This window comes from Amborella trichopoda, chromosome 3 (genome assembly GCF_054954075.1).
Source record: "Amborella trichopoda isolate Santa Cruz 75 chromosome 3, AtrichopodaSantaCruz75HAP2 v2.0, whole genome shotgun sequence".
Lineage (NCBI taxonomy): Eukaryota > Viridiplantae > Streptophyta > Magnoliopsida > Amborellales > Amborellaceae > Amborella > Amborella trichopoda.
The window spans coordinates 4,334,028-4,357,019 of NC_142338.1; the positions used below are offsets into that span (position 1 = coordinate 4,334,028).

General features: G+C 38.3%; 2 protein-coding genes across 4 annotated transcripts; both read right to left on the minus strand.

The window, feature by feature from the left end:
- Positions 1-2,280: 2,280 nt before the first annotated feature.
- On the minus strand, positions 2,281-6,247 carry LOC18439855 (FT-interacting protein 7). 3 transcript variants are annotated; one of them, XM_020670768.2, is made up of 3 exons: positions 5,835-6,193; positions 5,397-5,442; positions 2,281-5,301 (listed from the first exon to the last, which is right to left on the minus strand). In XM_020670768.2, the coding sequence occupies exon 3, from the start codon at positions 5,079-5,081 to the stop codon at positions 2,763-2,765; it is 2,319 nt and encodes a 772-aa protein (XP_020526427.1). In that variant the 5' UTR covers positions 5,082-5,301; positions 5,397-5,442; positions 5,835-6,193; the 3' UTR covers positions 2,281-2,762. The 3 variants fall into 3 exon arrangements, with proteins under 3 accessions (XP_020526427.1, XP_020526428.1, XP_088719057.1); XM_020670769.2 differs by lacking the exon at positions 5,835-6,193 and adding an exon at positions 5,573-5,817; XM_088862931.1 differs by having other exon boundaries at positions 2,281-5,442; positions 5,835-6,247.
- A 4,124-nt stretch (positions 6,248-10,371) lies between these two features.
- LOC18439856 (large ribosomal subunit protein uL24z) lies at positions 10,372-14,346 on the minus strand. Its single transcript, XM_006850012.4, has 4 exons — positions 14,301-14,346; positions 14,099-14,211; positions 13,682-13,823; positions 10,372-10,721 (listed from the first exon to the last, which is right to left on the minus strand). The coding sequence occupies exons 1-4, from the start codon at positions 14,314-14,316 to the stop codon at positions 10,549-10,551; spliced, it is 444 nt and encodes a 147-aa protein (XP_006850075.1). The 5' UTR covers positions 14,317-14,346; the 3' UTR covers positions 10,372-10,548.
- Between the last annotated feature and the right edge of the window lie 8,646 nt (positions 14,347-22,992).

Sequence of the window (22,992 nt, forward strand, 5' to 3'; positions counted from 1 at the left end):
CCAAAAAAAAAATGGCATAATGTAAAAATAAGTGTCCATAACCAAAACACTTTCCTATCTTTACCAAAATGATAAAAAACATAAATAAACCGTTACAAACATATTTTTTATTTTTATAATTTAAAAAAAAAAAAAAATTCAAAGACCTCCAACTCGGGCTCAAAAAGGGCTTGAGCCAAGCAACTCCGACCTTTTGAACACGGTTGAGAACCCATGCTTCACAAATCTAAGGCATCAACGCATGGAAATATGTGCATAAAAATATCTCTCAACAAACCTCCCTGAGTGCTCAGGTCGAAGAATAAAAGACAAATATGAGCAAGCAGTCCACTACGTCGAGGCAAATTCTCTCTCATCTTAAAGAGAGAGAGAGAGAGAGAGAGAGATGTGAGCACAAAGAAGCCTGCGCAAAAGGGTGAAAGGCCAGGCCTTCAATTGCTGCACTGAATCTTACAGTGGCGTGGTCCCTCTCTCTGTCTCTAGCCTCTCTCTAGGTTCTCCCAGCTTAACCTTGATTCATAAAAGCTGAATACAAAAGGGCCCACCCATCAACAAGCCCACACTTGCCCTTTAAAGCTTTGACCGAACTCAGGTAACTCCCCGAAATTTTGGGGCATGAGAATTTCATGAATAAGTAGTACTTCAGATCTAATAGATCCACAACATTACCGGTATTTCAGCCTCCAATATTCGTGAATAGCCAATTTCCACCAATATTTAGGATTGATCTAATCACCAATGGTTAGGTATGACCAAGGAGCATGTCATATACACTTGGTGTATGGTGTAAGGTACATCGACATGACAGGACCATCCACTGTCCATTCCAAAACATGGGCGGTTGAGATCAAATGTCCATTCCAATATTTTCCCTTCACCCTGTCTGGGCGGTTGAGATCAACAGAATTGCTAGGATCTCCAATTCCAATTCACCTTGTCTTGATGATTCCCGAATCAGATCGGGCTTATATATTACAAAGAAATTCAGAAAATAAGTCAAAAGCTATGCAAATTGAGGCGGTTCTAGGGTTCCTCAAACCGGAATCACTCACCTAACGACCCCGATCGAAATCAAGCAATTCCAATTCACCTTGTCTTGATGATTCCCGGGGTGAGATCGGGGTTATATATTACAAAGAAATTCAGAAAACAAGTCAAAAGCTATGCAAATTGAGGCGGTTCTAGGGTTCCTCAAACCGGAATCACTCACCTAACGACCCCTATCGAAATCAAGCAATTCCAATAAGGGCCAGCCATCTTTCAAACGCTGTTCAAAACTACATGTGAAGGCCAATTATCTAACCCAGGTGAATGAATTGTTAATCTACCTCCACATGCATCCTAATATATAAGTAATCAGGTCTGGTTCATATTTTTTAAGTACATCTAAATCTAACAGAAGGGCAAGTACAGTGGACAGAGCACATGAAACCCCCTTATTAACAAACAGTCAAATGCCATAAATAACTTTATCTTAATTGTAGTGCCAGACGAATGAATAATAAATAACTGCTCTTAATATTTTTCTACTTTCCTATGGTGCACCATTAATGCAGCTACAGTTTCAAGACCCAAAGTTGAACCATGTTTTATGAACTCAATAAGAAAAAAAAATTGCAGAATGGAGAACATCCTTTTGAATATATAAAGCTACTGGTCTTCCCCAGCAATAAGTAATTGCATAAATGAATAAAATGAGACCGGTGTCCCCTCCCATATCTAAGGATAGAGGAAGCAACCCAACATGAATAAATGCCAGATATGATAAAACAATAAAACCCACCCCATGCATAGCAAAAACCAAAGGATAGATCACAATAACTTCGCGTTGAAGCTATGAAAACAAAAATCTACTATGACATTGTACAAACCATATGGTAATTACGTCGAAAGTGCATGGAGCTGCACATGTAATTCTTGCCTATAAAAGTGTAAGTTCAATGTAATTGAACGCAAGCCACATATACCCACAATGCCAATAAAAAAGAATGAAGCCATGACTACATGAGAAAATAAGACATTAACATCCCATAAATCACACAGTATGCATCACAGTGCATAAACTGAATTAAGACGTACCTTTTGCATCAAAAGAGGAAGAAACACAGCTAGGACAACCAAGGAATCAACATCCATTGATTATCAAAGACAGAAGAAACATGAGCAATTGAGAAAAGGAATCTAAGAACGAAAAACGGAAAAAAAGAGAAAGCTGCAAAGTAAATATCCTACCAACATAATAGGGGGCAATTATACAGAAGATCAAGACAAAGCAACAGCTAGGAAAACCAAGGAATCAACATCCATTGATTATCAAAGACAGAAGAAACAGGAGCAATTGAGAAAAGGAGTCTTAAGAATGGAAAAAAAAGAAAGAGAGAAAGAAAGAAAGAAAGCTGCAAAGTTAATATCCTACCAACATAAGATGGGGCAATTATACAGTAGATCAAGACAAAGCATCAACCATTGGTCTGCAAAGGACACAAAAGCTCAGCTGCCCGTTTCCTTTCCTATAACCAGCAACTGAAGCAGCAACCCAATTGAGTGAACACAATAGCAAGCAAGAGACCAACACAGACTAACAAAGTAAACAAGTCCATCAGGTCACTATATAAACCTCCTCCATATCCAAACGAGTAAGAAGAAACCCACCTTCCAAACTTTCACAAGAACCCGCTAAAAATTCGAGAGAGAGAAGAAAAATAGATCTCGCGTCAAAGAGGTGTATACTAGAACCAAGACCAACCAAATGCTTGTGATGCTCATAGCATGCTATCAGTCTTTGCAGGGAGCCTCCTAAAGAAGTTCAGAGGCACAGAGGGGAGCTTGTGGCGAAATCTCGGGTGCCTCAACACATAAAAGGCTGTTAAAATGGCCACCACTCTAAAAGGAGTCACATAAAGAACAATTGCTGCCAGAAAACAGAAGGTAACGAACAGGGCAGTGGCCCTTGGGTCCCTCCAGCTCAATAAGGACTGCAATCTTTCACCCTGAGTGGCCATATCCCCCACTACAGTTTGTATTCTTCCAGCCACACTTCTCAGTCTATCATACCTCATCCTCACTATATCAGAATGCCTCGAAGTGGGAAAAGTATCAAATTCCTCATCCAATTCATCAGGGTGAACATTTTCAGCATGAGAGAGTCGAGTATCCATGTAAGGAGGCTGCCTTGGCCTCCATCGATAGTGCCATATACCAATCAAAAACATGTAGAGGAAGATGGTCGGGAGTATGAGTTCAGGGTAGAGAACCAGAATGAGGAAGAGGATGTGTACCAATATAGTTGTTAGGGGATTCTTCCAATTACAAATTTTGTCCAACCATTTCCCTACAGCAATCATCCCACTCATAACCGACATGATTCTAAAGAAATTCGCTTTGCTTCTCCTCATACTCCACATATGAGAATCATAATCTAGCATATACTCAACAACCTCTTTCCTCAAAGAGGGTTCGGCCCTACTCAGCCTCATCGAAACAATTTGGGTAGCTTGGTGCCTCAGGCTATCAAGCTGCGTCACTGATAAGGGGTGAAGATAATGCATTTTAGGAAGCAAAGGTTGGGAATAGATATGCAGCATATTAAGCAGAGACGAGCGAGCAAACCGAACTGCTAATTGAACCTCACCCATTTTCTTAACCCCAGAAGAATGCAAAACCAAAAGGGGGTAAGAATGGGTGTAAACCCGATCAGTTTCGAGAGTAGAGAGTCGAATCCTAACTTTACCAATTCTCGAGTCCTTGGTTCCATTAGCTTTGTCCCCAGCTAAATGGCAATTATCAAAAACCCCAACTGTAACCACAGTACACGGATCATAAACTTCCCATGTGTATTGCTCATTCCATTTGGGAGTGAAACTGTCTATGATCGTTCTGGTTCGAATCCACTTTGAGCCATATTTGGCAACACAATAAGCATCAGTAGTGTTCCTCCCATCCTTTGTTTTCATGGGCAAGAGGCCTTGAGCATTCAAAATACCCAATTCAAGAACCCCAATACTGGGTTTCCAAAGTTGCTTAGCAGTGGGCCTCAAATCACTACTATAATGAGTGGACTCGTCCAAAACATGATAGCCACCATCCAAACAGATCCTCAGATGAATCCTACTTGCGAACTTGACCTCCTTCTTCTTCTCCCCCTCCGTAATGGCATGCTTCTCCAGATTATACCACCTCGAATTGACAGGCTTATGATCGAACCTTTTCTCTACACTTTGCAATGGAATCACACACTTACCCATTAGCTCATCTTTATTGGGTCCAATCCTATCTTCAACACTAATAACCAGGTGTTCCTCAAAGGGTTCAGCAGCAACAAACATCAAATCCTCATTCCAAAGTGGGCTCAAGCTCCTGCTCTGAGAAACCCTAGTTTTCATACCCTGGCTCCCAAGCATAACCTTGACATGAACTTCAGGGAACCGAGCCTTATCACTAGGCACCAAATCTTGGGCTTCGATAACATTAACTCTAAGATACCAGAGCTTGGGTGACAAATAAACCTTCGATCTTATATTACTAAGACCTTCACCATGTATGGTTGCTGCATCAGAGTGCCAAGCTTCAGGAAAAGCTTCGTCAGCCTGTGTACCCATCCAAACGGCGAGCATAAGCTCGCCTTTAGCCTTATCTCCCTTTCGGTCCTCAAGCCTATACCACTGTGGAGCCAATGGACTATCAGGGGGGACTCTTTTAGGGATTTCATTGAGATCAAACGTAACTCTCCCAATAAAATCATCTTTTACCAGGTCCTTATCTTTCACAGTGACTTCGATCACAGAGAATTGGATTCGTTCTTTAGAGAATGCAAATACCTGGTTCCATTCAGGGTTTGTCTTCTTTTCAAAATGCCTGGTTGTTCCCTTGTAGTTTCCAAGCTTCACCTCCACATAGGGATCACAACTTCCTGTAACATCTGTAGGGAGGTCTTTGGCTTTTACAACCCTGACATAGAGGTACTGCATTTGCTCGACAAGATCATAAGTGCTCGTGAGCTTATCTCCATGAACGCCACCTCCTCCGAGATGGGGTGATGTCTCCTTTAAGGAATAGTCCTCTGATTGAAGCGGCCTCTGCATTTTCGCTATATCGAAAAGTTTACAGTTTCTGAGCAGTAACCAGAAAAAGAATAGCCTCCAGAGAACTGTGAACTTTGATTACAGGGTGCAACTGATTGAAAGTTCAAACCTAGTTTCCAGATACAGAGTAGTGGAAAAGAGCGGTTCCGTGTAGTTTATAGGTTGAAGGAAACCTAGAACGGAGAAGACAACGTAGTGACTGGAGAAAGACCCTAGACTCCTGAAACAAAAACTGGATGAAGGTAAACCCTAGGTTGAAAATGGGTAAAAGCTTCACAAGTTTAAGTTTCAACCGTAGATCTCTGTTTCACTCACCAAAGGTAATTTAAAGGAAACCCTGCATTTTCTCAGATCATCAAACCTGCAACAACAGAGAGGAATGCTTTAGAATACAAAACCATTAGGAGAGCCAACCAACCCCAAAACAAAAAAAAATATGCAGAAGAAAGGTTGAAGGAGCCTCAAAGTTTGAAGTCCAAACCCCAACTTACAGTTACAGAACTTTGCTAAAACCTTAATAAACCGAAACTCCAGTATTTTCAGTATTCTATGAACATTTTCAAAAGGGAAGAGAAATTTTATACAAGCAAAAACCCTAGATCTGCATTACGGAACTTTCACGAAGGTCGAAGAAGAGAAAGCGCGGCATTTCAATATAGAGAAGAGAAAAAGAAATCTCTGCAACTTTTCATAAAGGGGAAAAAAAAGTTCAAAGGAGAGAGAGTGAGAAAGCTTCAAAAGGATGTACGATACCCGAATCTGAAATAGTATGCGGAAGCATGAAAAGAAGATTCAAAGAGCGCACAACGAAACCCTAATTTCGCTGAATGATCACGCCCCAAGGTCCTGCGATGGAAAATACCGCATTTCCCGGAATTTTTAAATTTTAACGGATGGAAATTAAACGGTAGAGAGAGAGGGGAAAAAACCAGATAGAGAGAGAAAGCAAGAGTCGTAAAAAGAGATTTAGAGAGAGAATGTCGTGGACAGAGGGGATTACAAAGCCAGACAGAGGGCGAGAGAGTTAATAAAAATAAAGGTTTAGAGAGAGAAAGTTGTAGAGAGAGAGAGAGAGGTAAATCAGAGCATGGCAGGCTCCTGCCCTTAGCTTTTTCTTTCTCACTCTACCCCAGAATAAGAACACGGGAGAAACCCTAGGCCCACGTGTCTCGAAGGAGCCACGCGTTCGAGGCTTATTAGCTACATGTGTGTCTAGACTCGTGCGATTTGAGCATGTGGAAGGTACGGTCACGATCACGGGATCCAGCTAGGAGGGCTTTGTCGGCATCCTCTTCCCACCACGTGGGGCCCACAACATTCTACAAACAAATACGGAATACCCATTCTAGGCAGGTGACTTTTAGTATTCCACCTAATCTTTTATGCCATGGATAAATTATGATTGAGAAATTTTCAACCCAGTTAATAATACTCTCGCAACCACCCGGTTCCGGCTTATATGAGCTGGAGCATCTTTATTACCAAGATGCTATGCGGTTCTGGGGTTGGAAATATTTACTGCTTTAGATTACAATTCCTTTTCCTTTTTCTTTCTTTTTTTTTTTTTATTTAATTTTTTTTTTTTTTTTATGTTGTTAACTGTTTTAGATCTTTAACTAAAAATTTCAAATTTAAAAAATAGTAAAAATTAAGCAAACTTATAAATGGTGAAAATTTTGAAAGTAATAGTCGAGATGTTGTGTAATGATATGTTAGGACTTGCATTTTTTGTTTTTGTTTCATATTCAAATATCTCGAAGTCAATATGATCAATTCAAGGGTTTTTTAATGTCAGAATTCAACCAAAAATGGTAGAATTTTTAGGTGCATATTACTTATATAATATAAGGTTAATAACTTATATATAAACTTTTTCTTCTTTTTTATTTTTTTATGAAACTCGTGTTTAGGGTATAAATGATTGTCATTCTAGTCAAACTCATTTCGGAATGGACTCGACAAGTTTGAAATAGGACCCTAACCCGACCTAATACATAGTTGGGCATGGATCGATCAAATCCGGACCTGACTCATCGAGTCGACAGGGTCCAAGTCAAAATATAAAAGGAAAAACAATAGCATGTAAACAATATTATATATTTTTATGATGTGAAATAAATATAATTGTATGTGATATATACATAATAATAGGTGGGGTCAAGATAGGTAGGGCTCGACTTGGAGCTAACTGGACCTAACTCTATTCCTTTGGACTTGGATCCGGCATGCAGGATCGAGTAACCAGACCCCAATCCAAACTGGGTATGTGGGTCTATTAGAATGCCAACCCTATTCATGTACCTTTGTTTTTTTAATTTTTTATCTTTTCCAAAATTTCAAGTTTCGAACTGGATCTTGAAGTTCCAAATTAATTCACTTATCTTTTTAGAGTGAAAGATCGGTAAGGTACCTTGAGTTCCAAACTGGATCTTGAAGTCCAAATTAATTCATTTATCTGTTTTAGAGTGAAAGATCGGTAAGGAACTTTGAGTTCCAAACCAGCCCTTCACTCTACAAAAATACGCGAGTGAGGTGAATTGAAATTGCACATTAAAAAAAAAACACTTGTGCAAGTTTGAAACTCCAAGTTTTGAACCCGCTCAATTGTCTGTTTTTCTTGTGAGACTGATTTAGAAGTTGGAGTCAGAATTGAGGTTTTTGGAAAAAATTAAAGAAAAAGAAAAAAGAGGACATGAGTGTAAACTTTTAAAATAAGTAACATTTTGAAACATCACACAACTTAAGGAACATTTGAGTTAATTTCCCAACATAATAAATTCCATCTTTCTATTGATAATAATTAATAAGCAATATAATCGTTGCAAATAAACTTAGGGGTGATAGTTCGTAAATACATTATGAAAACGAGTAACCCAATTATGTTTAGCTAATCTATTCCCTTACACAATAGAAGTTATATGTTTCCTCTTATCCAACCCTTCATTTCTAAATGGATGGCTAAGATTGCCCCAATCACAATGTCACATCTCTAAACTGTTTTATTTTTAATTTTTTTTCTATAAACTGTTTTGACACCAAATTTTGGACGTACATTCCTCTATTAAACTCGCATCAACGAAAAATGTAAAAAAAATATTTTAGAAAAAATAAAATGATCAAAATACCCCTGAAAGTTTCAAGGGGGTAGTTTGGTTATTATTTTTCATTGAAAAATTATTGTTAATATTTTTTATAGGTGCGTCCCAATGAGATGAGAAGATGACAAGTACCAAATTTTATATTACAAAAATTGTATTAAAAAAATAAAAATAAAATACTTTGAGACGTCGGATCTAAGTTAAAAGGTGAGTGGCTTTCTTGATAAAAATGGATGGCTGGATGGTAAGGGTCACATAGAACTTCTATGGTAGCTTGCCCTTTAAATCTGGCTTGTCCAAGGAGCCAAAATCGTCAATGTCCATTTATAAAGGTGATGATGGGGGTAAAGAGAGAGAGAGGGGCCTTACCCATCCCCACCATCGGTATGAAACGAAGGACGATGTGGATGCACTTTTCCTCCCTCGGACAGACAATGGCAGATTTCGGAAAGAACAGCAGTTTATATCCGCCGTCCATCATTGGATAAAGACATCGAGATGAAATGACGTTCATGTGTATACAGGACAATACATATTGTGTATGGTACACTCCAGCTCCACCTATTCTTAAGATTCTATTCTAATCCAAGGAACTGTTGGTGGGCCAACAGAGGTCGATGCACACTCTAGAGATTTAGTCCTTACGTGGTTTAATCCGGATCGTCCATATATTGGAAATAGGAAGTGATTGAATCAATGGTTATCATCTATTTAATCCGGACCATCCATTTGAACCATAGTAAAAGTTTGGCCCCTAAGCAAGCATACGCCTTAACCTAAAGTTTGGCCCCTAAGCAAGCATACGCCGTAACCTCTATGGACTAGGACAAAAGGCCAAACTGTAAGTAGTACGCAGCTTGTCCTTTCCTTTAAAAGTACGACGTCAAGATTAAAAAGAATTATCCAAGATATTTTGGCGGCACCCACCAAGTGTTGAACACTGTATGTAGTACACAATACCCTTTGCTTTTAATTTAGAGAAGTTAAATGTTACCATTTGGTGTAGTTGCTAAAACAGGTTGCTAGGGATGTATCATTCGCCGTGCTCAAAAGTCTAGATTAAAACTACGAAGTATAAAATTAAAATTATTAAAAATTTCTAAACTTTGCACCAAACTTAGAGCGGCCTGATTTTACATCAAATGGAGAAGAGAGTCCCGACTGGCTCGAACTAAAAACTAAAAAAATTATATAACCATTTATTTTTTATACAAAGATATACGACCACTACACGTGAAACTACGTAGTGGGCAATATGTTATTGAATGGGCACAAAATTGAAAATTTTGTAATGCACATAAGTTTATTGAGTTTTACATCCAATGGTTAAAAATAATCATAACCTTCTAATATAGTAGTCTACATGCTGCTCATAATTAGTGGACATTCCACCGTAAAACGACCATAACATCAGAAAAGATACCTTCTGCCACTGACTCAAACCAAAAACGCCCTCAATTGTCCAAAGTAGATTTCCATTGCTCGACGTGCCCGCCCTTCTCAAACCCCAACAGGCACATATAATTGATTGGAAAGAGGACGCACAGTGCCATTTCCATAGAGAGGCCCCCCACCCAACAAAAAGAAAACCGAATATTGGATAAAGTTTTTGTTGTTTTCTTCCCCCTTTTCTCTCTATCATCATTCTCTCTCTTTGAGACAAAAACGAGTTCAAATGGACTGGGTTTCAGGGCCATAGAATCGAGAAATAACAGGCCACTTCCATAAAAGGAAGGCCTTTTAAAAGTAAGCATTTTACGAAAAGAAAAAAAAAAAAGAAAGTAGAAGTTCTGAAAGTAATATATATTGGGGTCCAGCAATGTTATAGGACAAAGAGATTCCAACCGTCCAATGTGCAAATGTAGGAAAAGAAACCCCAACAATCCAACTGGTACATTCCTCGTAAAACTTCAATACTTTTAAGCAATCCAAGACCAGACTTAAAAAGCTTTTTGTCTTTGTATGAACCCCACCTATTCTTATAAAACCCTAACTCAATCAAATGCCACTTTCATCGACATTACATCTAAAAGCCACATAAGAGGAGCAATCTTTCAACGGTAGGCAACACTGGCTTCCAACCATTGACCTTGTAGCGTGGTCCTTAAGCCCACGTTAAGGCAATTTTGGACATAAGCCAGGCTGTACTACCAAAAAGGATTTATAAATTTAGGACATTGCAAAATAAACACTTAAAAGAAGGAAACATTCACATTCCAATAACCAAGTTCTTGGGTGTGTCTGGTCATCAATATTTCAAAGGCAAAAAGGAGACGAAAGTTTCTCACTATATTCTCACAGCTCATCAAAGTCCTGCGACAAAAATGCGGAAGAGAGAACTTTGATTTAAAGGGAGCTATCAAATGAACCTAATCGACTCCTTGAAGTGAAGTGGCAACATCCTCAGCAGTGAATTTACCCTTTCCCTTCTCGGCAGCCCTGCCCTTGCCCTTCCTCTCCAAGAGAGATTTCCTGTCTTTGTCAAGCTTGAGTTTTGTTACCATCACCTTTGATGGATTAATTCCAACATTCACAGTTGAACCTAATGCATCACAAATTAGGCTCCCATTAGAAAAATTGGAAACGAAGTAAATCAATACGATAAGTACAGTATTTATTTCACTGAAAAGAGAATTGGGAAAGGAACAATCAATGCAAGCACTTAAACAATTTCTCATGGACCTAAAAGTCCACATGCATGTCATGCCAAAGGAAAAATGTGGTCCCTTTTTTGGCTTTCAGCATGCATGCAATCCATTATGAAAATTTCACCAAGCATGCATTGCTTATGGATGCCAATGGATTAATCAAGAATGACTTAGAGCTTAAAGCACATCAAGTATAAATGCAGCTGCACAAGTAAATAAAAACACCAAGTCGAACAGAGAGTAAAGGTCCTAAGGCCAACTTGCGCAATCATTGCCCAAGAGAAACCACTACATCTTAGAAGATGTGGCCCATGGCCAACTTTAGGGGAATCTAGAGGAGAAGGAATAATATCATCTCCAACGCTACCTATAACAACTAAGATAAGAGCTACTGTACCAAAGAATCACCAGGTGGATTCTTGACCCCAAAAGATTCTCTGACCTGAAATCCAAGAGCTTGATTTGCAAATGGTGGTAGCACATCCTCATATACAGCCATTACATATACCAGGCTCTCAACCGGCCAAACCAACAGATGGGTCTATAAAGCTCATTCTGAGCACTAAAGCACCACAGTTTTTGAGGGTGCTGACCATCTGGGCTTATTAGTGTCTCTAAGAACATCTTTCAGAAGAATGGCACTCGCCATTGAGGCCATGTCCTGTTCTAGTGTGGTCCCACTCCCCATTTCCTACAATCCTCTCAATAGATGGGTATGACCCAATGGACCAGAATTATTTCACAATAAAGCAATTATAGTATGCTTCCCAATGTTGATAGGAGTATATTCATATGCAATACGACTATAGGCACATGCGATGGTAGGTGCTCACAAGTCCATAAGAACCTGAATGCAGTTACGCATGTTTATAAATGTAGATGTAGCATGCAATAAGAGCAAGTGCATGCACATGGTAAGCAAGCCAGCACATATGTGAATGCATGCTCTGCTTGTGTGTGCATGTGTGTGAGAGAGAGAGAGAGCGGTATATCATCTTCAGCCCACTCTTTTTGGCATTGAGATTGTAGAATGCAACTCTCATTAGGTGAATACAATTCTATTGGTTAACAGATGTAAGATTCAATTGGCTGAGGGTCTAGGTCAGATTCTTTAAAAGCTTTTGACTGCATCGAAAGCATTCTCTGATTTTCTCAGATGTCTGGAATTCTTTTACCAAAATATTTCTTCTTGCTAGAGCCCACACATCCTCCATAAGGGTGGTTTTTAAGAAATGTTAAGTATATCATGTAATTGTGAATCATGGTACAAATGTTTGCATCCACAAATTGTGGATGCCACTCTTACACACTACGAAAAATCCCTCTCATAAACATTTCCAGGTCTTGAAAGAAAAAGTTACAAAGATAATAAGAGAATGTGACCCATGGTAAGAAAGAAAGAGAGAGCTCAAGAGGGTAAGGGGAAGGATAGAGAAAGAGTGGTGGGTGCTAGCGCCAAAGCAAATGAACATAGGGACAATTTGCTGAAGGCTAAAAGGTGGTTATGACACATGTATTTAATATTTCAGATGTAGAGACCAAAGATAAAAATCTAAATGAATGGCGAAGGCATGAGACTCATGAAAAATAAAGAACGAGCATGACTTGGAAAGCAAGAACCAAGTGCTTATCTCAAAGCATGTACAATATGCAGCCAGAAATGCAGTCAAATGTATACAAGCCTGTGTGCACAACACATGCAAAAGTCATGAAAATGTTCACATATGTAGCATGTTATATGGAGATGTTTATGATGAGATCATGTACTTCTGATACAAGGAGGTCACAATTATTATCGACCGTTAGATTTGAGATCCGTTAGTTGAGGGTGTCATTGTTTGGGGGGACAAAGTCCAAAACAAAATTTTTTGAATATTGTTGCAAAATTTCATCTATTGGATTTCCAACCAATGGTCAAATGTGATTGTGACCTCCTTGTACAAAAAATAAACCGTCTCATAATATACAATCCCTATATATATATATACAGACACACAATGAAACTATTTACTTTTTATACAAGGAGGTCACAATTATCATTGACTGTTAGATTTTAAAATCGGGTGGTTGAGGGTATGTCATTGTTTAGGCAAAAAGTCCAACACAAAATTTCTCGAATATTGTGACACTTTCATCTATTGGACTTCACATCCAATGGCTAAAAGTGATTGTGACCTCCTTGTACAAAAACTAAATGGTCTCATAATATACATCCCTATATGTATAACAAAAAAATGTTCAAGTATGCACTCTGCATTCATAAACATCATATATAGGCATTTTATGGATTTCACTGTTGTAGACATTCATGTTGCGCAACTGTTAGGCATGTTCAATGTCTGTTAGAAGTATCATAATCTCAGTGAAATAAAAAAGTACATAACCTAGTCATAAACTAAAACTTAGATCGATCCCGACAGATGGCACAAGAGACTAACAAAGGGATGCTAAGCATTTCTGACCCATGGGAACATGTTTTCCAATGTACACAAGAATCACTAGCATAGCTTGGCTTGAAATATTTATAGTTGTATAATATTTTCCAATGACACCAACCACTTTGTTTTTCACCTTCAAATCAAGTAACATAAGAAGGTTCCTAGACATGGGACCTGGCAGGTTTATTTCATAGAGAAGCAGAATACTTTGATGCCTGCTTAAGAATGAGGTAACAGAAGATTTGGTCCCAAAACAAAATATTGAAAATATAGAAAGAATATGACCTCTACAAAGAAATAGCAAGAACTATGATCCAAAAAATAAACAGAAACGAAAAAGGATTTGGAATTACAAGATATAAGCTCAATCAAACTAGTGTATACCATTCAACCCCAAGAGAGGTGGCCAAACTTACCATTCACCTTCTCCCTGGTGATGCGCTCAATATGAATAACCCATTTCTTTCTGTAGACCAGAACAATCTTGCCCTCTCTTCCTTTAAAAGTTCCTCTGACTACTTGCACCTCATCATCTTTCCGAACCGGAACAGATCGAACCTGCAGACAACAAATAAATGCAGAAAACCACAAAATTTCATGAATATGAACAAATCTGTACATGAAAATGATTTTTTTTTCTTCGAAGAAACCACAGATAAATTCAAGAGACCACCGAAATGAATTTATCAGCATGCTGAAAATGAAATGGTATATGTAGCTAGTCGCTATATGAATGTAACATTTGTGCCTGTGTAACCCAATCACCATATCACAATATCAGCAAAACTCATAATGTGAACCTAACAAACATTCAACCATTGCAACAAACTTACATTGTATTTGTTCCTAAGCTCAGGAGAAAGGGGGGCACTCATTAGAACGCGTATCACGCTCGAAGGGGCTTTAAAGTGCGCCTTCCGGCACTTTCTTCTGGAGCTCGTCACTCCTGCAATCCCCAAGTATATAACATTAGCAAAAGTAAAAATACTTCCAATGGCCACGTGAATTTATAGGCCAAGAAAATACAAAGCTTACTTGGATTGTACTTCATCTTGACTGGGCCTTCTTCCACCAAAACTCAGTTCCCCCAAGCCCTGAGGTATAAACAGTGTACCTTTCAACCAATAGCTTTCTCAAATTTTTCAGAAAAAAAAAATATTTTTCACTTCAAGATAAAAGTGTTCCAAACAAATTTTATAGTTTGCACAAGTTCCATTATTATTTGCCAGACTTCAACAAGGTCACATTTGCAATCAGTACAAGATTTCAGGTAGTCTCTAAACTTAAAACCTTAAATCTAAGTTGTCAAAACTTAATCTTTTTTTAAGATATGCCCACCATAACATAGCCAGGAACCTGAATTCAATAAAGCCTTTCACAGAAAACGAAACCAAAATTAGGTAACATATATCAAACTCCACATTCAAATCTCCCAATATTTTCTTAGAAGTACTGATGGGTAAATCACGCTTCTTAATAAAACTTAATAAATATATTTAAATTCATTAGTTTTGGTCGCCTGCATTTGCTAATTACAAACCTTAACGCTGTTATGATTAGCTGATGGTAACCTAAAGTTAACCTACTGTTAGCTTAAGGTAGCTAAAGTTTTTGTTTTTTGAAGAGGGCTTAAGGTTGACTTTAGTTAACCTAAAGTAAGCTTAAAGGTAACCCTAAGTTACGATTAGCTTAAGGTAAGCTAGATTAGGATTTAAATTAAGTTTCCCTCTTTGTATCCCATAAACTTAAACTTTTTCATTTGGCAAGCAGATGACACTAATACAAGCAAGGCAGCAATACAATTAGATCTGAACAACTGAAACTTTTCCTTTTTTCAGGTCATTCAGAACTAAAACTCTTCCCCCTCCACTGCCAACAATACTAGAAAGTCTGCCGTCTTTACTTTTCTTCACGTTTTGTGCAGTGTAACATTGTCTGCTACCTTTACCCCTCTCATTGACTTGCCCAATGCATCAACAGGTTGCTTAATAAAGGAAGAATTTCATGCCAACAAGGACAGGTTCAGGGACGATACTCAGCAGGATACAAGTCCACCAGACAATTGCTTTCCATACTTATTCAGCAATGGCTTTGAGCTCTGGCAATAACGTTGGCAGCTACTCTCAGGCATGAAGGGACAAAGCTCACTAATTCCAAAGGACCAAGTGCAACATGAAGAACGAGGCTGGTGAGTTGTAGATTACTTGCTAATTTTGTGGACATCTTCATCTTGAGGGATCGAGTTAGAGAAAAGAGACTTCATCCCTTCCCTAGTGCTAAAGACCTCCTCCACCACCACTTCTCTCCAACCACCATCTCCTTATATCCCCCAGACAATGCTTCTCTACTCCCCCATCGCCTCAAACCTCTTTCTAACAACCATCCTTACAGGCAAAACAACAGAAAATGCCTCCAATGCTGAAAATCTGAACCAGGCACTATTCTTGGAGGTGCAAAAGACTCAAACTTCTCGTGGGACTAGTGCAAAACCATTAACTAAAGTTCTATCATCTGATTCAAGACCTTTGGTCTTCCCAGCTGCTTCTTACACTCACAGCTGATAGTGGAAGAAAGGTAGCCATAGACAAAGCAGAGGCCCAATGCGTGGGACGATGACTTCAAAATTCGCTTGAAAACATGATTCGTGGTTATACACGCACAGTGGAGCTTCATGGTTCAAAGAATTCAACAAATCTAGACGCAGCTTAAATCCTTCCTAAAGGTAAAACTTATACCATATTCAAGTTTTCAAACTAGAATGATCTGATCAAAATAACAAGTGGGAGGCTTTGGTTTATTGAGGCCATTACATGTATTTGAAGAGTTGGAATGGAGAGAGTTCTTCAAATTACCAAACTCAGATCTATGGGCTCACCTACCAGATTTACCATACAAGTCAGCTCCATCATTGGTTCATATTGCTACAGCTATTGGGAGGCCAATTTCAATGGATAGTGCAACCAAAGAGGAAGGCATTTAGACTCTACCAGAATCTGTATTGAAATGCAGCCTGGAAATGTGCTACCTCAAGAAATCCATGTCGATCCTGGCTAAAAAGATGTGATTGCTAAAGAAACTGAGTACAAGAGAAATCCATAAGCTATTTGCAACTTATTTTTTATAAGGGTCACGAAGAAGCTCTATGCATCATCCATAAATGTCTACAGCAAACAAGGGAACCGATCACAGCAAAGAAGCAGAAGGAATAAAGAATGAAAAAATCCCCAAGTTGGAGCAACAGCAAAGGAATAGCGAGTGGCTTTAACAAAGCATCAATGATTCCCCAAAACATCACCCCTGATTCACAATGCCCCCTTCTGGCTATTTAGAGCTCTCAAGGAGGAAAGCAAGCCGCCACAAGGCAAGATGCAGCAAAAAGAAACACAGAACTACAGAGTGAACACCCAAAGAGGGTGGAAGAGCTTCCTCAGAGAGCCAGGAGATTTTTGGTGCAAAACCTCATCAACATAAAGGTGATATTTTGAGGGAAAACAACTTCCAAAATCTTGGGAAAGTAAAGAGGAAGTAACATCTGGAGAAATCAATTTTTTGCCGGAAAACAAGGAAACAGATTTTCCGATGCCTGAATCTTCTCTGCCAGCATTGGAGTCCCATTGGCTGGATCAAATCCATATCCAGCCCTCTCATTAGCCCTCTCAAGCCGGATCCATAAAACCCATTAAACATTCTTTATTTTTTCTTTTTTTTTGAAATGTAAGTTGAACGATTCTAATTCCCAACCAATAACTACACAAAAACCAAATTCCATAAAAGTCCAAGAGGTACACAGATGTAAGCAAGAGAACAGGCAACACATCTCAATCCCAAACTGGCACAAGAACAATGTAGTAATGTAGTACATGTCAATGTTATGGATATCAACATCAAAGGAGGAGACAATACTCCACACAAGAAAGCTCCAGATGTAACAAAATGGTTCATCATGGTAACAAAAAAAAAAAAAAAACACACACAAAGAAAAAGATGAAAATAGATCCCCTTTGAAGAAATACTTGGAAAGGTCGAATGGCAGAAATGGCAGCGAACATGAATGGAAGGATGGAATGCAGAATTGGTAGCAAAATAAAAAAAGGCATGAATCAATAAAGCATCATAGAATATCTTAATTAGGGTATAGAGTTAGGTATCATTAGAGTAACTGTTGTACGCATACTCCGTGGGTCTGTAAACCATTAAGTTGTACCCTTGATCCTAATGTTGACATCCTTTAGTATTGCTACAACGGGTGGGGTTCCCATACAGCCCTTGCAATTCTAACTTCATCTGGACAGTATGAACAGTTGACCAAAAGAAAAAAAACAAACAATGTGTCAAAAAACGCTCAGCAACCCTTAGGCGGCAGGCCTGGAGCCCAGCTCCCAAGCAGGATCCCAAAACCTCAAGCGCAGTGAGATGAAATAATTCAGAAATACGCGTACATGTGATGTTCAAATACACATATATGCAAATATTTGTGTTAATTTGATATTTTTATGCATCTTATGTATTCTAACTAACTTTTTCCATGCAAATATGTACACAGGAATGTTGAAACACGTTCAAAACTTCAAATCATTGAAAATTCAGTGAAAAAAATTACCTCAAATCATTGAAAATTTAGTGAAAACAATTAAACAATTATGTGGTGTATTGATCTTTAATTCTCCAATCCATACTCCATAGTGACACAATCATGATACACAGTTACACGCACATAGACATAGTCTTCTAATACCTTCACTAGAACCCTAAAAAAAATTCCACAGCAAAAGTCTTCTAATACCTTCACTGGCACCCTAACAAATGGATTCTTCTTCAAACCCCAGATTTCTTTTTTCGATTCACAAAAAATTTGCAAAATCAAACAATTTGGTGTGTTTATAGGGTTTAGATTTTTCTTTTCCCCACTTTGGGGGGTTTGAAATACCCCCCAATACTTTATTAGTCTATTCCATGGATCAAAAGGTCCCAAAATGCCCTTAGGAGCCTTTTTATTACACAAAAAAGGGTCCAACCCCAGGGCACCCGCCCAAGATTAGGCGTTGGGCACCCACCTGGGCCACCTGGGCAGGGGCCAGCTACTGACGCCCATGGAGTGCCACCCAGGCCTAGGCATGTGGCCTAGGGCCTTTTGGACGCCTGGGCACCGGGAGTACCCTCTTTTTAAACAATGGAAAAAAACGGAAATAATGGATACCATTAGTTCTTCAAACAAACGTCTTTTCATGATTCCAAGGCCGGGGGGGGGGGGGGGGGGGGGGCTGATCCCAAGGGTGACTCGTTTAGTGACTCAGTGTACCTCAACACCATTCAAGGTCCTCATTTTTAGTGGGTCATGAAAACTGATGAAATTCTCACGTGAAATCATTGCCAACATTGAGTCAATTATAAATTAAAAATATATATCACTGCCAACAGTGCGGTCTCCAGTTATTGAATATCTTTGTTTTTATGAATGGAATCAGAAGAAATTGCTGACCACCTATTCATTAATTGTACTTGCCCAAGGAGGATTCTAGACTAACTTCTCGCCACCTTTGGCAGTTGCTAGGTTTCTCGATCCTTAGTGAACATGTGGCCCCTTCCTTGAAAAAGCATGCAGCCATGCACTATAAAATTTTTTCACACCATCATGTTTTGGAGTAATTTAGTACGCGCGTAATGGGAAAATTATGAGTCAAAGAGACAAGTATTGAGGCAACTAAACAGTGAACCCAAACATCTAAGCAGGCTAAAGATTACTGACATTGAAGATAAGGCTCAGAGGACCTTTTGTATGAAAAAAAACTACAATATCCAAACCCCAAGACAAGTCACACACTCCACTGCCAGGAAAACACATGTTAACCATTTATAATTGTAAGCCTTAGCCATGGGTACAGGAAGAGTGATTATAACATTGAAAGCTAAGTGCTGCTGGCATGCTTTGGGGATTTTAGTGCATCAGTGCTATATTTGACCCAGTAGCAGAGCATGCTTACTGGTTTCACAACTATATCAAAGCAACCATTGCGACCCACCTATCGGACAAAATATAAAAGTTAATGGCAACCCCTCAATCTTGCACTTTTACTAACATTGGAACTCTTTGTCAATTAGAGAAAGGCCGTAGAGACCAAATAATCTATTTAAAACTTGCAATTTCTATCCCTTAACTAGCTAATTGATGAGGTGAAGGAGACATCTTTATGTTCAAGAAGAGAAGGAAACACAGACTCAATGCAAACAATTATATGCTTGCTCAAGTCAGTTCTTGCTTGCTCTTCTATAACTCTCTTTCAGCAATTCAAAGGTCATCTCACCGCCACTCACAAGGTGAGGAACACGTTATATCCAAATCACCCAGTTAGTACATTGAGGACAGACCCTAAATGGAATGGGTAACAAATCTGGAGAGGAGGTGAGGGTAATGAACTTCAGAGAAAAATCAGGCAGAACTTTTACAGGAGAGAAAGAGATAGAGAATTTCATCCCATTCTCAGGCTAACCAATGTAATGGTTTTGGATGCAATTTCTAGAGACAGAGAGAGCATTCCGCTCCTTCACATCAGATTGACCAATGTACCGGCAGTTCTACTAGTGTACTTACACATGATGAACGATAAGTTTCAATCAAAATAAAATGGAAAATAGAAAACCTTAAAAAAACCTGCACTTTACCAGGAATCAACGAGCAAAACAAGCTTTCAAATAAATGCAAGCTAAAACCATGAAATCCTAAGCAACAACTGCTCTAGCAAGTTATCATTGCATAGAAAAGGTTGAAAAAGGCCGAAAAGGGCACGAAAATTCTGATAAATTGCTCAACAACTCACTTATCCATAATCATAACGACAAATAGGGAAAATACCAGAGAAGAGGCGGATAATTAATTGATTAAAGAGAAACAATCATGCGAGTATTCAAGCAAAGATAGAAGAAACCTAAATCTGGTAACAGAGTTGGCTTGTGGAGAAGAATACTTCAGTCGTCAGGTCTCTGCAACGAAAATGGAAGGAGAAAAACGCTAGGGTTTTGAAACGTTTATATAAAACGCTAGGTTAAATGGATTGTTTCACGAAATGACTTAATTGGGCCCTTTGCTTTACAAAAATGACAGACGTACCACTTAGCAAATCGGCGTTTTAAACGCGAATGTTTGAAAAACTCGGAGTTTTTTTAAAAACGTTTTAAACTACGTATTTTTCAAAAGAGCGTAAAAAAATCACGTCCTTTTCATAAAAAAATTTAATACGCAATTTTTTAATTTTTATAACAAGTCATTTTAAGAAAACCTTTCTATCAATAATACTCCATGGTACACAAAGAGAACCATGCGATAGAGAACATCTTTAGAGAGAGAAAGATAACGATCTCGATGAAATTAGGAAAAAGCAGAGATAAAGAAATTTCAAAAATCCCCAAATTGAACTACATCACAAATGTTGGATAGGTATGGAAATCGATACATAGAGAGAGAGAGGAAAAAGAGAACCATTGTGATGGGTACAAATAGAGAAGGATGACGATCTCCAAAGTTAACAATCTCAAAAAAAATAGGAAAAAACAAAAATAAAGAAGTTTCAAAAGTCCCCAAATTGAACTACATCACAAATGCATGATAAATATGAAGAGCAATAGATATAGAAAGAGGAAAAAGAGAACCACTATTTATAATCCAAGCTCTAGAGAAAGGGACCGTATTGTTTATATTGAAGTATAGATTTAACATTAGTTTTTAAAAATCTCTAAATTTAACAGTATTTCAAAGAAATTAGGGAAAAATAGAAAAGAGAAACAATCTAATAGAAAACTTTCAAATCACATAAAGAACCCCTAATTTCAACCCGATTTTTTCATTTGACTTTTTAAAATAAAAACGATTTATTTTGATTTTATGGTGGACCGATATATTGATATTCCCCAACTTGCTAACTATGTGTATGATGCCTCTGGCGTGAGGAAAGAGAGGACGGGGGTTCATTTCTTCCGATTGGAGAGAGAGAGAGAGGGAGGGCAGATTTTGTGTGTGTCTCGATCGAAAGCATGTGCTATTAAAGGGGCAGTAAGAAAATTAACTAATCCACCTCCATGTTCAGTGATGAGCGATTGAGGTGGCGTGGGAGCCCCCTACACCATATTAACTATATGCATTATGTGTGTGCATGGAATCTTTTGAAACAACTATTTTTGACATGGATGCAATCAATAGTTCTGGTGTTAAAAAATTACGTCGAAAATCTTTCAATCGCTTATTAACCATTTAAAAATATTATTTTTTAAACTAATAGTAGATACGATAAACCGTAAAAATCAATTTCTAAGGAAGTCATTGTTCTTCAAGCCACTGAGCCTTGCGAGATCTTGAAAAGAGCACGCTTGAAATATTTTGAAAAATTACAAAAGAAACCCAAATCTATACTTTCTATACAACTTACACCCAATCTAACTTTGTCTCTCAATTTTTTCTCAAAATATACTTTCTATGCAAAAAACCCTTAATCGAGTAAAAAAAAAAAAAAAAAAACCTAAACTACCCTTCCTTACTTTTATATTACCCACGCCTCTCTCTCCCCTGTCTCTCCAAAATAGGAGGCTCCGACATCGTGTAAATGCGGTGCCGCGGTAGCACTTCGGCACTGTGTAAAGTTCGGTCCGACAGTAAGGATTCGACACAATATAAAATGCAGTCTGGTAATAGGGCTCTGGCACTGTATAAGCTGCGGTCCAGCAATTGAAAGGACAGTCCGACAGTTGCAAGGGGGGATCCGGCATTTATGCGTTTCGGCAATATGATGGTGCACTCCGGCAATGTGCTACTGAGGTCCAAAAGTCAACGTCAAATCTCTCCGAAATGATTTTTGTGCACGGGAAGGGCATTTCCATCTAAAAAATGACCTTTTTTCCTTGGGGAGTATTTCCATTGAAAGTTTGTTTTCGAGAAAGAAAAATAAGAAAAAAAAGTTAGGTTGGAGGTAAGTTGCGTAGAAAGCGTGATCTTGGGGGGTTTTTGTAATTTTTCCAAAATATTTCATGTGGAAAATATTTATTTTCTCTAGTGTTTTGAATATTTTGAAAAACGAAATTGGAGGTTGGATCGGCCCTCTCTGTTCTAAGTTTTGACCAAGAGCTCATGGGGTCCAAAATTTTACAACATTGAAAATAATATTATTAGCAAATTAAATTTCTAATCAATTGCATGGATTGTTCTATCACCGTGATTCTTGATTTGGAACTCCTAATTTTTTAAAATATTCTATACAAACCAAGTGGATTCCAGGGAAACCTAGGGAAACCTGTCCTAGGGAGGGGCTTCTGTTGGAATAGGGGCATCTGCTGTTTGGATCTCATAAGAAACATGGAATACGTGTGTCTACTCTTTGGATTGCCGAAAAGATGTGAATCCATAGAAATTTAAGTATAGTTTTTGTATTATTACCCTACATTAATTTTATACTAATTAACTTCTTACATTTATTCTAAACTTTAACATTATTTCTTAGAGAAAATTACATACATATCCGTTATACTTTATTTTATTACGGATGTATCAAAATAACGAGCGGATTTCTTGAGCCCAAGTTTCTTAACAATTAGATCTCTGAGCGTCATTAAGTTCATCCTATGGGAATTACAATAAGGAGACATTCACTTTGTAAATATGTATGCAATTGAGTGAAATCCAATAAATAGTCATTACAATGTTCAAACATAATTTTGTTTATCCAAACTGGATTCAAAATGTAGA

What these genes read in the sequence shown, in the direction of transcription:
- LOC18439855 (XM_088862931.1), bottom strand. Translation starts at nt 5,081, where the DNA reads ATGCAGAGGCCGCTTCAATCAGAGGACTATTCCTTAAAGGAGACATCA.
- LOC18439856 (XM_006850012.4), bottom strand. An exon ending in AGCTTAGGAACAAATACAAT is followed by an intron (nt 13,824 to 14,098) that starts GTAAGTTTGTTG and finishes TGTTGTCTGCAG; the next exon opens with GTTCGATCTGTTCCGGTTCG. An exon ending in CACCAGGGAGAAGGTGAATG is followed by an intron (nt 10,722 to 13,681) that starts GTAAGTTTGGCC and finishes GTGATGCATTAG; the next exon opens with GTTCAACTGTGAATGTTGGA.